A 14,881-nucleotide genomic window follows, 5' to 3' on the forward strand; every position below is an offset into this window, starting at 1 on the left:
AGCGCGGGTGCTCACAAAACAAAGCAACGTCCGCCACAAAGCTACAAAGTCCTCCTGCAACGCCCGTCCGCCCCCCCCCCCCCCGGGTCAGTCTGGGGACCCGGAACTTGTGTGTCATCCCGAGGAGTGGAATCCTAGAGCCTGCGGGGCTCCCATGTGGACATGGACTCTGCTCCAACTGGGTCAAAGTTCAATAGCACCAACACGGTCACTTGTTTCCTTTCAAGGAACTTTTAAATTCTGCCTCGTCAGTGTTCAAACTGGATTGGAAGGGTGGGGAGGCGAGGAGAGGGGCACGAACTGTCATAAATCTAATTACAATGAAAGTATAAAAAGCTGTAGAAAAAAAAAAATTCTATAAATAGCAAAAGTCATTCAATCTCACCTTCTGAGTGTTGTTGGGGTATTTTTGGCGGCAATGAAATTCATCAGAGCAATGAGATACAGAAGTTGGCCACTGCATGAAAATTTTCGACCTAAGGTCAGTGTAAACACTATTTTTTTTTCTTTTTACTCGTGGAAAGACAAACTATACATTCCTAAGAGTAAAAGGATGTCGTAAAAAGTATGACGTCAATCAGTGTTAAATAACAGTCTGGAAGGCTTGCTCGTCACGAAGACAGTTGTGGTTGGTTGTCTGGAGTTAAGCAAAGAGGAGGGAGGGGGGTGAGGCTGTCAGTGGTTTTGTTAGTCAGAGTACTGGTTGTAGCCATCAAACTCCATCTCACTCCCGTTGTTGTAGTAGGCCTCGGTGGGGTTGGCGCAGTACTTGTTGTCATAGACCTGGCGGGGCAGGCCGTAGGTGGTCATGCCCTGCTGGGAGGCCACTTTGTTGGTGCCCATCTGCAGGGAGATGGTGGTGGTGTCACAGTTCTCCAGCTCCAGCTTCTTGTCAAAGATGTGCCTCCGAGTTCCCGGGGCTGTCATGCCAGCCTGGGGAAAGAAAGCAAGATGAAGGGTTTGTGAAAAATCCTACAGGTCAGGTAAATATATATATGTTTATATAAGCTTCTTGAACAGACTGAAATGTATATATACACACTTAATTCACATCAAATAAAAAGACTGGTGATATGACCAATCCCACGAAAAAACAAAACCAACCTCCCTTTAGCGAACTATTTCAACTATCTACTACTTTTAGCCGACTATTTCAACTGTTCAGGGTTATTTTCTTACGTCTTCAGTAGGAACCTACGGGCTCAGACGAAGTAATTCACTTTAGTTTTGGGGTTCTCATGGGTTTTGTTGACAACAAAATAAGTATGGAATAACACCAGTCGTACCCTTTAAATCAAATTATCTCTATTTTGAATACATAGGGAATGTGTGTTGCATCTTTAAGTCTGAGATTTTATCTGGACCAAAGTGTAAAATGCAGGTCTCTCCTCACCTGGCTGGCTCCCTTGTTGGTGCCCATCTGTAGGCTGATAGTAGATTGGTCCATTGGGTTGTCCATGGCCATCTTGGAATCATACAGATGGCGCCGTGTGCCGTAAGAGGTCATGCCCTTCTGGCTGGCAAGCTTGTTGGTGCCCATCTAGGGACACAGCAAGATGGAGTTAAACAACTGAAAACACTTTGGGCAGCATCTGTATGGCCGGAAACAACTTTAAGATCACACCTGTGGTGGCCAAAACCCCGTTAATCTGTTATCATTCTATTGTAGATCAACAATCAAAAAGCAACGCAGGTGAGAGAAGACTCAATAAAGTTTATTTTGTGAAGATTCATTCAGCACGAGTCCAGCAGGGGGCACAATGACAAGTGTCTTGGCCAGCAGAACATCCCTGGACACATGTGTCTGCAATCCCATTTGCAAGCATGGTCGTAAAGTACTAGATTACAGGTTTAGCATTTCTGCTGCTCTGACCTGCAGGCCTATGATGTTACGTCCCTCTCTGAGCTTCTCTGGAGCGAAGCGGCGCTGCTGTTTCTCAGCGTACTTCACTCCTAAGTCGTACTTGGAGTGGAAACCTTTGGACTTGGCCTGAGGGAGAGAAGTGGCAGAGACAGAGGGGAAAATGGGGGTAATAGTATTTTCATACCCATATTGTTTTTATTACGCCACTGCTGTTGCCATATTGTAGTCCCAGTCCATGCAACACAAAGCACTCACATAGATGGGCTGGTGGCTGCAACATGTATGTAATTATCACAACATACTTGTGTACATCATCGTCAGCGCTCACGGTCTCTGCAGGCTGATTAACGGTTACTCCAGTTTTTGTTGACTGCACCTGATTCTCTCATTCAGTACAATGGAGTGGTGAATAAAACACCAACATCAGCTTTTCCTACAACAGATGTCATTGGAGTAACAGTGTGTGTGTGAGTGTGAGTGTGTGTGTGTGTGTGTGTGTGTGTGTGTGTGTGTGTGTGTGTGTGTGTGTGTGTGTGTGTGTAGCTGCCCTCACCATTCCAGCCAGCGCGATGAGTGTGCTCTGGACCTGAGTGTGGTTGACATTCTCAAATAGATCGTTGGCCTCAAAGATGTCATGTGGCCTCAGGCCGTACTCTGTGATCGCACGGACAAAATTCCCTATGTTTTCCAGCTGAGAAAAAAAAAGCAGACGGACGGAGAAAAAAAATGGAACTGGTTGAGAAGAGCATCTATTTGGTATCTTACATACAGCCTGAGTAGTTTCCTTGCGTTTCACCGTGAATGCTGCTGTTTCTATCTATTAAAAAGGAATAGTTCATAGACATTTGGGGAAAATACATTACCTCGCTTTCTTAGAGTTAGATGAGGAGATTGACACCACTCTCATATCTGTACGGTAAATATGACACTACCTCTGGCAGTCGGTTAGCTTAGCTTAGCACAAAGACTGGAAACAGCAGGAAACAGCTAGCCTGAGATATAATGCGCTAATTAGTGAGCTTCCCAGGTGGGTGGAGGTGGATTTTGTTCCAGAGACAGGCTAGCTGTTTCCCCCCCATTTCCGGTCTTTATGCTAAGCTAAGCTAACCGTCTGTGACGTTGTGTCTTCATATCTAACGTACAGACATGAGAGCGATATCTTCCCCTAAACACTCCCCGCCAAAACGTTAATAAGCGTATTTCCCAAAATGTCACACTACTGCTTTAACAATGTGATTACAGGTTGGTGTGGACACTAGAGAGAAAAATGAGACCCTAATGAATGCATAGAAACTAAATCAAAGGAAAATTGCTAAATATTAACAGTACCTCAAGGCTTTTTTTTTTTTTCCATCTGTGCCCTTATAATATTTGACTGTCTGAAAGTGAAAGTCTGACTATGTGTGCATTTGTTTACAACTGTTAATATCACAGTGAGAATTTTGGAAAGAGCTTCAATCAAGCCTTAAAAGCACTGTTTGCCTTTTCAGTCCTGTAAAAGGCTAATAAAAGCCATGCTGAGAGGGGCTTCTTTTGATCTGGCAGCTACTTTATGGAATGTAAATAAGCTGTGTTAGTCTTCTGTATTGGCATTGACAACACAGAGTTCCACATGCACTGGAAAACGACCCCAGCTTTCAGACTGGCAGGACAAACAAGGCTTATTTTCTTTCCGCAGAGCTGGTGCATTACCTGGTGCCAGTTTTGACTGGAGTTGTTGATCTTTCTCACAGAACCGGGCTGGAGAACATTAATGAGTCTACAAAGAGAGAGACACCAAATTCAAGAAACGCACACTTTCAGGGCCAAAACGACCGATAATGTTACAGAAATGAGTACGATTCAAGTTCTGACGTTTCTGTGCTGCAAGCATCCGCTCATTGTCTATCCACTCACTCGCACAGCTGGACTCCGTCCTTCAGACTCTCCATGAAGCTGTCCCCGATCCTTTTGCCGGTCACATCCTGAATCCACAGCCTCAGCTCCTCTTCCTTCTGGGGGTCGTACTTCCCTGCGAGCTGGAACAGAGGTCAGAGGTCAAACATAAGATTGGACTTTTGCTTCATGTCCAGACCATCAAACTCTCCATGACCAAGCCTACTCTCTAGTGGCCGGCCTTTTCCTTGTAGTGGATTTCATTAGAAGCACATAGGTCGACATAATATATATCCTGTGTTACAAAAACATGGAAAACAGAAAACAGATTAATAAAAAATGATGCACAACCACATGGAGGGTTGGTATTATAGCAATAGAACACAGACATTCTTTCATAACCAACGTCAAGTTTTCAGTGACTGCAATAACTACAAGTCTTACTGTACAATAAAGAAATACTCTGAGAATGAGGGGTATGAAAGGAAGAAAAATGAAAATGAAAACGGCCTGTGGACATTCCTGCATGGGAGAAACTGGCATATCTCCCTTCTCTCCATGTATTTCCTTATTGGCACAAACACGTTGCACCTAATACTTTGAATTCTGGCATGGGGTTTAAGGCCGCCCCCCCCCCCCCCCCCCCCCCCGGCACGCACACGCACACACTTATCCCCTTTTTTCCTGAATGTTCTGCAGAGGTCTTCACAGTCTGGGATCAGCAGCCAACGCAAACAAGTATTTCAAAGCAGCAGGGATAGCGTAGCTCCCAGTCCATCACACCAAACTTGGGAGAAACAGCTTTCCCAGACACTCCTCCCTCTCCCTCTCCTCCGACTGTCTTGCTCTCCTTTCCGCGATTGGCCTGAGCTCATATTACTCTCTTACGCTCTCTCCCTCTGGGTTTTCCAGAATCTGCCCTTTTACAGCGAGCTGACTATTCAGGCAAACCACGTCTGATAAGGACGGGCCAAGATCGACAGGTCCTGCTTCCAGCCGAGGTAGTTCAGCTCCACGCTTTGATTTGGTTGTGTTGTTCTTGTCATTGTAGGGCTCAGGAATGCAGTCAGAAGTGATCGTTTTCTGAGCTTTTAAAGCCACCTTTGAATCATAAAAGTGAATCACGTAAAGACACTTTTTTTGTGACCTATATAGTGGACTACTGAGCGCTCAGTCGAAACTTAGCTCTTTAGCACCGAGTACCAAAAACTGTCAAGCACCGAGACCCTTTACTTAAAGCGAGACTAAGTCACTTTAGCTAAAGAGTGGCCAAGTGGTAAATGCTAAAACACAGTTAGCACAAGCAGAGAAGAGTCATGAGAAAGAGACTCAGTAATGTCAGTTACACAGCGATATCCATCCAAAATGAACCAACATCAGCCAGCATTAGCCAGGAGAAGCTACTGGCCATACCAGACCAAGTAAGGCTATAGTGGCAAAACTCCTGAGTGTGTTGAAGCGAGCAAGGGGGCGTTTTATGCCTTCGAAATTTGTATTTGTAAAAAGGAAGATGGTGTTATTTCTTCTATTAGAAGTTACATAGTATGGCTTGAAGCAAAAGTACCAATACAACAATTTAAAAATAATCCATTATAAGCACAAAGCCCCATTTAAAGTCCTACAGAAGTATGACTGTTTATATATATATATTTTTTTAAATATCACATTTTTATGCTGATCCATTAATGTGTAAGCAGCATTTTACTGTTGCAGCCGGTCGAGGTGGAGCTACTGTAGTTTTAACTACTTTATATACAGTTTAAGTTAGGTAGTTTAGTACAGTGGTTCCCAACATAGGGCCCCCCCTCCAAAAGGTTACAACAGAAATCTGATTATTTGTATTTTTTTTTTTTTTTTAAATCTCAGATAAGTTGACCTCCTTGGGCCTCCAACAGTTATTCAAATAAAAGTGAGAGGTTTGGAGGGGAGATCTCTCTGATGTGGATCTACAACATCTGAAACATGACAAGTGACCCTGACTAGACCCTGCTTTCTTGTAAGGTTGTAAGCTTATCACATGTTTGTTTTTTTTATATATATATAAAAATCAGTCAAATAGACTAACTGTAGTGGATAAAAAGTACAATGTTTCACTCTGAAATGTAGTGTAGAAGTATAAAGTAGCATCAAATGGAAGTACAATACTTTACAATACTTTATTTGTGCAAGTAGCCGACTGTAAACTGGTCAAATTCTTAATCTCGTTTACTTGTGCTTTAAATCAGTTAGTTCCTTATTCAATCCACAATGTTGCCAATTTTAGACTTTTATTTAGGCAAACCTGTTGCACAGCTGCTTGTGTGCAGACAACATTTCATATTTGAGATGTCTGGCTTCTCTAAATGAAATTTCTTTAAGTGAGGTATGGAGAAAAGCTTTTGGTAGCAAAACACTAGAATCAAAACATTTTAAATGATGCGCTGCCTTAAAGCAAGACTATGTAGCTTGAGCTGAAATGTAGCCACAAGTGGTTACAGGGTAATGGTACATGTTAAAACATGGTGCAACAGTAGCAGAAGTAGAGAAACGTCACTGCCAACATTAGCTACCATTGGCAATAATAAACTACTGGTCATACCAGACCAAGTAAGGCGGTGGTAGCAAAACCCCTGAGTGTATTAAACTGAGCAGTGGCATGTTTGTGTATTATGAATTCCACTTTTAATTTGAAAGAGAAAGACTGTGTTATTTCTTCTCTCAAAAGGTTTCACAGTCCCGCTTTAAGTATTGGTCCACGACCTATGTGGAATCTCTCAGGCCATTTGCAATACTGTATATCACCACGTGAGCTCCAACAACAGAGAACAGACCACGAGTGTCGATATATCTAGCTGTCTGCAACCGATAAGTGGACACCCCAACATACGCAAAAACAAAGAAATAGTTCCACTGACATCACTTCTTTGCCAGGTGTCCTCCTGCAGTGTGAAATGATCCACAGTGTGAGCTGCTGGCATGACTTTGTCATCCATCTCCTGTCCACCTGTGTTGTGTCAGAACAATGTTTTGTCATTCTTGACTCCCATGTAAACTGTTTAGAGTAAGGACACTTTCTCAAGTTCCAAGTCAGAGCCCGGTCACTCCTTAAAAGGCCATTAGATTATGCTGATGTACCTGTCAGTCTTTTCTGCTGCATCTCTGCTGCTCGCTGATGTCATGCTGCTGGAATTCACCATCCCTGCATGACCCATGAAGCCCTGCGACGCAAATAAAGAAATCACATTTCCCCCGGCGAACATCTTTTCTGACCGGCGCCAGAAAGTCAACCCTGCTGACTGCTGAACAGCAGTACTGAAAGGAATGTGGGTTTCAGACAGCGCGGGGCACCTCTGTGCAAGATTAAAGCTCTGATGAGAGACGGCACTATTCAGGGACGAGGCGACATCCCTCCAGGACAACAGTGATGATGACGACGAGGTTGATGATGATGATGATGATGATGATCTGGGTGCTGGAACAGTCACAGGCTGACCTCTCTCGTCCTGAACAGACTGTCGGCAGCTCTGACTCATCCCAACGTACAGAGTCACTACTGTCATGGCAGACGCAGCAAACTTCTCCTGACAATCAGCACTTCCTGTCAGGGTGGTGACAGCTTAAATGCGTGGCAGTACGATTGCGCATGTTCACGCTTTGTTGGGTACAACACCATGCAGTGCTGGAATGTAACCATGTACATTTACTCAATTACTTAAGTCCAAATTTGAGGTTTTTCTACTTTAACTGACTATTTCAGAGGGAAACATTGTACTCCACTGCATTACTTTACAGAATAACATTTTACATTTTTATAGATTAAAACTACCAACAGCACGCAAAATAGTCAAAATTAGCTCCAACTCGACTCCTGGTAACATCAGAATGCTGTTACTGTTTTTACATTGTGGTACTATTGCATTTATGTAAGTAAGTGAAGGAATATCTGAGCACTTCTTCCATGTTGCTCTTTTCACTAAAGCCCTCACTCAGTAACTTATTCATTCATAATAGTCCCCTTAATTCAGCAAATCACGCTTTAATCACTGCTTAAAGAGAAATTAGAACGTAAACAGCAACAAGCTTACTTGTGCTGCCTCTCACAGAGCAAATGCCCTGGCCCTTCATAATCACACAAATGATTTTGGCCACTGACACCACCACCTTTCACCTCCAAAACAAACACCTTCCCTCGCTTGTGTGACCTATTATCAGGAAGGCAGGAGTGTGTCACCAGAGCCGTTTCCCCAAGCGAGCTGGAATCACACCGGACTGAGATGCTGCGTCGCATCACACCCTCTTCTTGTTAACTTTAACAGGCAAATAAAAAGGTCTGGTTTGCCCCGTTTCTAATCTTTTTAATGGGCCTGAATGTTATCCAGGTAGACAGGGGTGACTGCAACCAGGCTTTTATCCAGCAATATCCCATACCTTCTCCATATAAGGACCTCAAAACAGCATGTCAACAGCCCTTTGACTAGAAGCCCCCAACTGCATAGGATTCTGTTTGAAGGAACCTCCGTCTTTGTGTTTGTTATAATTTATAATACACGTTCAAATGTGGCCACAGTGGAGGTGTTTACAGTATGTGTCATCACGCTTGGTGGCCTTCACTGACCCCTCGCCTCACCTCACCTCACCACAGCTACAACGCGCCTGCATCCTGGAAATCAACGTCTAAACAGTATTTTTAATAAACAAACAAACAAACAAACAAACAAACAAACAAAGACGGAAGCCTTACCTTACTCTTGACCTCGGCGGAGAGTCCGAAGGCTGGGCCGCTCCTGAAATGTGTTGACATCCTGTTGTTTTTCTCTATTTACAGTGGAGCTGAGGAGGGCTTTAAAAACGGAGAAGCAGGTTACGGCTCTGCGTCCGCGGCAGGAAAAGTCCCGAACAAATCCTCGGGGGGGGGGGGGAACTTTCTCTCTTTCTCTCTTTCTCTCTTTCTCGTTTCAACTCGTCGCGCTTGTGCTCGTCGGCCTGGCTGGTGAGGCTTTTGGACAACTTTCCGACACTTTCCTGAATCTTTTTTAAACTCTTCCCATGTGCGTGCTCCCTGATTGGCCGCGGCCGCCGTCCAATCCGGGCGCAGCCTCCTCAGTGATGAGTGTGGGGGGGTGGGGGGTGGGGTGATGTCACCGCTCGGGTATTAGATTTAATCAGTGTCACTTTTTCCACCTTCGGGCCGGTTCTGGGGAGCTTCTCGCTTTGCTGTCGTGTTCGGCGGGAATGTCAGTGGAAAGAGTCAAATGGATTTCCTGATGATCGGCAGCAAACATGTTGCAATGTATTCTGTCATAGATCAATAAATAAAAGGAAAACTTGTGATGTTACAACGATACACAGCTAGTGCTTACATGGCTGATAATAATGGGAATAGTAATACTAACTCTGACAACAACAACAATAATAATAATAATAATAATAATAAACAAACAAAAGTAAATCAATTCAAACAAGACTGAGAGTCTACAGCCATGTTAGCAGCTGTGGCCTGGGCCTTGAGCTACATGTTAGCAACCATGTTAGCATGTGGCCACAGTGACAATGCTAACATTTGCTAACATTCGCTGAGGCTGATGGGAATGTCATTATTTATGCAGGGTTTGTTTGTTTTGTTTTTTTGGTCATAAACCAAAGTTTAGGGCAAATTGAAATTTTGACACATGACGAAAAGTCAAGGGATGATTTGAAATGCAGCCATATTTCATTTTCATGTCGCTTGCAAAGGCAAATTGCTTTTTACACTCTTACAGCTCTCTCTACTCGAGCTTGTGGACACATTTCGCAGGCTAGTAGCGAGTGAATATAAAGTCTGGGGGGAAAAGCCAAGTTGTGTGTGAAATTATTCACCAATTGTACCACCATGTAGCTATTGGGGAGCTTTCCCGTTGCATCCCAAGACCTTCCTCAGCAGATTGAGAGTTGCCCATGTTGTCATGGAATTGCAGATTCAAATTTCCACCCCTCAGAGCACAACGAGGACCTCTCGTCCACGTTTAAAACTTCTTTGTTGACCCCGGAAGCAGCAGCGGCAGCATTCACGAAACCATCCGACCATGAGGTCCCTTTAGAGGCTGTTCTGGAAGCTTTCGATCACATCAACTGATCATTTCGATCTTGACTTTTCAGCCAACACGGACAAGAAGTCCTTAAAATTTGAGCATCTACAATTCCGTGACCACGGGGCGAACTCCGTCTGCTGAAGAAGATTGTGGGATGCGGTCGAAAGCTCTGCAACAGCTGCTCAAGCCATGTTCCATACTTATCTGAGAAAACACTACATATTACCACTCAGTATCTTTAATGTATAATTTTAACATTTATCAGCCGAGGACTCCAATACTCACAGGCTTTTACCCTTTAGGATGTACTGCAGTTTGGTTTCACATGGATAATGTTGTCTTTTTAATTATAATTTCTCATCAAACTTTTGAGTTTAAAGTACATTTGCACCACGAGGAAAATCCTGGCAAATGTGTTTAAAATGAGAAATATTCTATTACCTTTTGTGGGCTTACTTTCCTCTCACATTATCGTAACCCAAAAAAAAAAAATACAGTGTGTGTATAACAGAATACACTGCTGCTGGGACCGATGCAGCATACTTGACATGTGTTTGACTATGCGTGGAAGCTACTGTAGCGCGCCTGACGTCACTCTGGGAACAATGAGGTGAGTTTCCTCTTTTACTCCAGTGCGTTACTCCTCTTTCCCCCATAGGCAGGCGGATGGCAGGGAAAGGAATGCAGCAGATTCACGGGGGTCTGTGGAGCGGAGAGTCAGAGGGGGACAGAGAAGGCGGCTCTCCGGACAGCATGATTCACCCTCTGCTCTCTCTTGTGTGTGTGTGTGTGTGTGTGTGTGTGTGTGTGTGTGTGTGTGTCAGACTCGTGGCAGGCATTGCCGATGGAGCCGGAGAGGAACATTCTGGATGAAAGACAGCGGGGCACACAGAGCTGAGTTTCAGTGCTGGATATGCGGGCTGTGGCGGTGGTGATAGACAATGAAAGAGTGCAAATGCAAGATTACTGGACACTGTTAGCCAGTGAGTCAGTCAGTCAGTGGAGGATTTATACACACACAGCTGAAACTGATTACTGCAGAGCAAATGGTCTGCATGAGAGCCTTTCACTGGCCACAACTGCACAGCTACAGTCATGTTCACGACGCAGCACGCCACAGCTGTGATGTTTAGCTGTACTGTCGGGATGAAAACGCCAGGTGATCATACAGCACACGAACACCTCTGTAAGTTCAACTTCAGAAGCCCAGCACCCGACCACTATTGATCCTACAGCATCAAATGCATGCCCTCCAGAACACGCTGCATGACGGGTAAATCTGATGAAGAGAGAGTAGCGGGTCGAATAGCAAGGTGTTCATGGTTTTATCCACTCATAGATCCGAGATATGATATATGTTAACTGGTAAAACTGAAAACAGCGTGATGAGCTCCGAGGTCGTAGCTACCAGTGAGGACACCGAGGTCGCGTCCTCTTTGGGGGCTTTAATGACCTGGGCTTTAAAGGCTGATTTTTTTTTTTAGACTAAATGTCTTTACATTTGAGTTTTTTTGGGGGCAGAAATATTAAATCATAGCCTGGCATTGCCAGACCTAGGTAGCTAGTTCCAACATCCAATTCACATGGCCTCTAGTTCAACCTGAAACACAGACGTTTGGCTTGACATGATTTAGAAGCCAACACTTACCATTTGTATGTGGCGTGAACTACCGTCCCGTTAGTTAAATACTGACGAGGTACAGAGATTCAGAACATTCCACTTTGGTGGCAGCCATCTTGGTTGTTTACGAAAATGCCTCCCCCATATTAGATAAACGGTTGTGATTGGCCCGTCCTGAATCAGGCCGGATGGAAATCTGTCTGGACGGGAGGGGGGCCAGACGCATCTGCCAGAGCAAATAAAAGATGAGCTCGCGGATTCATCTGGTTCCCAGGCTAATTAAATCATATATGATATAATAAAATGAGTCAGTATTTCTCCATCAGACTTACATGCTGGCAGTGTGAAGACGGCTTTGAAACAGCTTTAGGACCAGGGAGATAGAATTCACAGAAAGTATACATGAACAGTTAAATGTATGAATGAATAATGCAAGAAAAATAAAGCTGCACAAAAATTGCACATGCAAACACATCAAACTGGTAAAATTGTATTAAAATGTATTTGCTTGCATGTGAGATACAGTTGAAGCTGTAATTCATGAAAGCATTTGAAAATGTAGTTTGAAATTGAATCCATGGGAGCACTATTTGCATGTGAACACTGACAGGAGTTCAGCCAACAGTTGACAAGTAGGAGTTGAAAGCAGTTGAAGTGTCAGCAGAAGTGTGAGAGATGATTGCAGTTGAAAGGCAAGTTGAATTGCAAGCGATAAAAGCCGCTGACGTTTGAGTTGAAGTGTGTGCACTTTTAATAGTTGAAGTGTCACTTGGTACGTTAGCAGTGACAGCAGTACAAATGTCACTTGATGCACTGAAATCAATTGATTGTCATTCAAAGATGTGAATACACTTGAAAGGCTGACAGGAGTTGAAGCGTCAGTTTATATTCTGTAGGCAGATATAGATTCTTTTTAGACTAAATATCTTTACGTTTGACCATTTTTAGCCTGAAATTATAATAAAATATAATGCAGATATTTAATATTTCTCCACCAGAATTACATCCTGACAGTATAATTGAACAGTATGAAAAATAAAATGTTTTTTTTTTTTCTTTTTTTTTAATTCACCCTTTCTTCTGTTCATATGTTGCTGCTGTTACACAGGTGGCATTTGGACTCATGACCTCAGTATTGTGATCCTGACCTTGTGGCCCCGATGAGCTCAGTGCACCAATAACCAGCTAATAATGAAGTTAAAGTACAATAAAAAAAGAATACAGAAACATCATAATGGACCTCATAAACTAGTTAACCTTCCACCTCATATCACAATGTAGTAAAAGTTTTATGCGGGTCATTTATACTGTTTGTAAGAACAGCACTGTAGCATGTTAGCAAAGCGCAGCAGATTACCATAAACAGCCTGTTGGAATATAGAATTCTACATACGAAAATTGGCAGAGACATGCTCATTTATGCACAGTCGCATTCCCTCGCATACATGCGCAACACACACACACACACACACACACACACACACACACACACACACACACACACACACACACACACACACACACACACACACACACACACACACACACACACACACACACACACACACACACACACACACACACACACGGCGAGGGTCTTATAAACATTTCACAGAGAGAAGAAGAAGAAGCACACACATGGAATTTGGACACTTTATTTGGGCATGATGGGAGAAGGGAAGGGCCTAAGCCGACTGGGAGAAGCGATAAAGATGTAATGTCTCGTGAAAGAGGAATCCCTCACACTAAAAATAACAGACTCCAGTCGGATATTTACTGCGCGGTGGCCTTTACTGTTTACGTTGGCTCTAATTTCGTATGACACTTGCGCTAACAGGCTACTTCTGGGTACATTTATTGTGTTGCAAAATGCCATGTGGATGGTAGCTGATGAGTAAAGATGTGTCCCGGTTTCATCAACTGGAGGGAGAAAGTCTGTGATAATATGCTCTGTATTTACAATGCTTTTACTTTAAATAGCTGCTGGTGTTTTATGAGAGCACGTTTTCCGAGAGCTCAGTTCAGATGGCAAGATCGTAAGCAATCCGGCAATCCAAACAAAGGAGCAGTTTAACTGTGCGATGATTTCTAATGGGGCTGAAACACACTGTAGACACATTTCAGAGAACGTATTTGAGAGTGAAGAGATGTTTCAGCAGACGGACAACTGCGGAGAGACATCTTGGACGGCAGGAGAGCTCCAGGTTGAACATGGAGTCATGAGTCATGAAATCTGACAAAATGCAGACAGAGAGTTTCAAGAAATGAAACTGTTTGGGGAGAAAGATGCAAAAAGAAAGAAGCAGGGAGGGGAGGGAGAGGAGGAGATAGAGAGGGAGATTAGTGCCGTTTCAGAAACTCAGAAGGGCATTTCTACAGTAAGCCGTTTCTCCCTCCACCCACCGACCCCCTCTCCCCACTCCACTCTGTCTGGCTATTTATGGTAGAAGTCCTCAAGAACCTGCGCAACTCAGAGGAGTTCTGAAAGCTGAGTTCATGGCATCACAATTCCAACCTGTCGCTTACAGTAGGACAGGAAGTTTCAAACAAACCTGGATTTGGTCGATAAAACCACCAGCGTCAACTCGGACTCATTCAATCACAAGTTTGGGGTGCTCGACTTCAGAGATGCACGCGCATATTCTCGTATTCATACCGTTATTATTATTATTAGAGTTCAGGATAGTTTTTGTCCTTCAATTTCATGCTTTTATAGTGAACCCTAAATTTAAACTTCAAAATGTCTGAATGAAGTTTCTTCTTCAGACTTCATTGACTTACACTTTAAATGAAATTTCAGGCGCTTTCATCACTTGTGCGTTGACTGGCGCTTTCACCCGTTTCCACTTCTAAAATGTACATACAAACTTAAACTTCAACGGCTTACAGCGCTCACGCTTGAACCGTCTTCGGTGTTTTCACATCAGCTGACATTTCAACAGCACTCCTCTTTTGCTCTTGAGCTGCTTTCACCTCTCACTCTTCATGCGACAATCCAACTGCCTTCACCACTTACACGGCATCCAACGCTCCAGCTGCGTTCATCCGCTCAGCGCTTCCACTTCGAATGACACCTCAAACCCCTTCAGGTCTCACATCTTCACCTTTCCGACAAAAGGTCGAACGGCATTAGACTTCTTCGCCTCTTCTAACTCCCACAACTTTCACCGTTCATCCGCAATCTACTGCTTTCTCTTCGGCTGATGCTTTAACTGATGTCTTTCAGTTGAATTATTCCTTTCAGTGCTTGAACTTCAACTGAAGCTTCAACTCTTCTCACAACTTTCACGTCAGCGATTACACTTAAATGAACTTCATTCAGGGTTGACACTTATTTTAACACTTCCATTTGAACTGCTGATTCAGTGTCTGTCGGTTTTCGCATTTCGTCCGCCTCGTCAACCACAGCCGTTTCAACCATTTCAAAAATGTTTCACCTGTGAGTTTTTCAGCAGCGAGCATATGTACAATTAC

General features: G+C 43.7%; 1 protein-coding gene across 1 annotated transcript; it reads right to left on the reverse strand.

Moving 5' to 3' along the window:
• Positions 1–603: 603 nt before the first annotated feature.
• cnn1b (calponin 1, basic, smooth muscle, b) lies at positions 604–8,526 on the reverse strand. Its single transcript, XM_070923248.1, has 7 exons — positions 8,460–8,526; positions 3,761–3,882; positions 3,557–3,623; positions 2,418–2,555; positions 1,874–1,990; positions 1,394–1,540; positions 604–933 (listed from the first exon to the last, which is right to left on the reverse strand). Exons 1-7 carry the CDS (start codon positions 8,517–8,519, stop codon positions 688–690), a joined length of 897 nt encoding a protein of 298 aa, XP_070779349.1. The 5' UTR covers positions 8,520–8,526; the 3' UTR covers positions 604–687.
• Positions 8,527–14,881: the final 6,355 nt, after the last annotated feature.

The sequence above is a fragment of the Enoplosus armatus genome, chromosome 17 (genome assembly GCF_043641665.1).
Source record: "Enoplosus armatus isolate fEnoArm2 chromosome 17, fEnoArm2.hap1, whole genome shotgun sequence".
Classification (NCBI taxonomy): domain Eukaryota; kingdom Metazoa; phylum Chordata; class Actinopteri; order Centrarchiformes; family Enoplosidae; genus Enoplosus; species Enoplosus armatus.

Excerpts from the sequence above, each read along its gene's own strand:
- cnn1b (XM_070923248.1), bottom strand. The coding sequence starts at position 8,519 with ATGTCAACACATTTCAGGAGCGGCCCAGCCTTCGGACTCTCCGCCGAG. Across the intron at positions 2,556-3,556 it reads CCAGTCAAAACTGGCACCAG|CTGGAAAACATAGGGAATTT; the intron begins GTAATGCACCAG and ends TTTTTTTCTCAG. Across the intron at positions 1,991-2,417 it reads TCATCGCGCTGGCTGGAATG|GCCAAGTCCAAAGGTTTCCA; the intron begins GTGAGGGCAGCT and ends TCTCTCCCTCAG.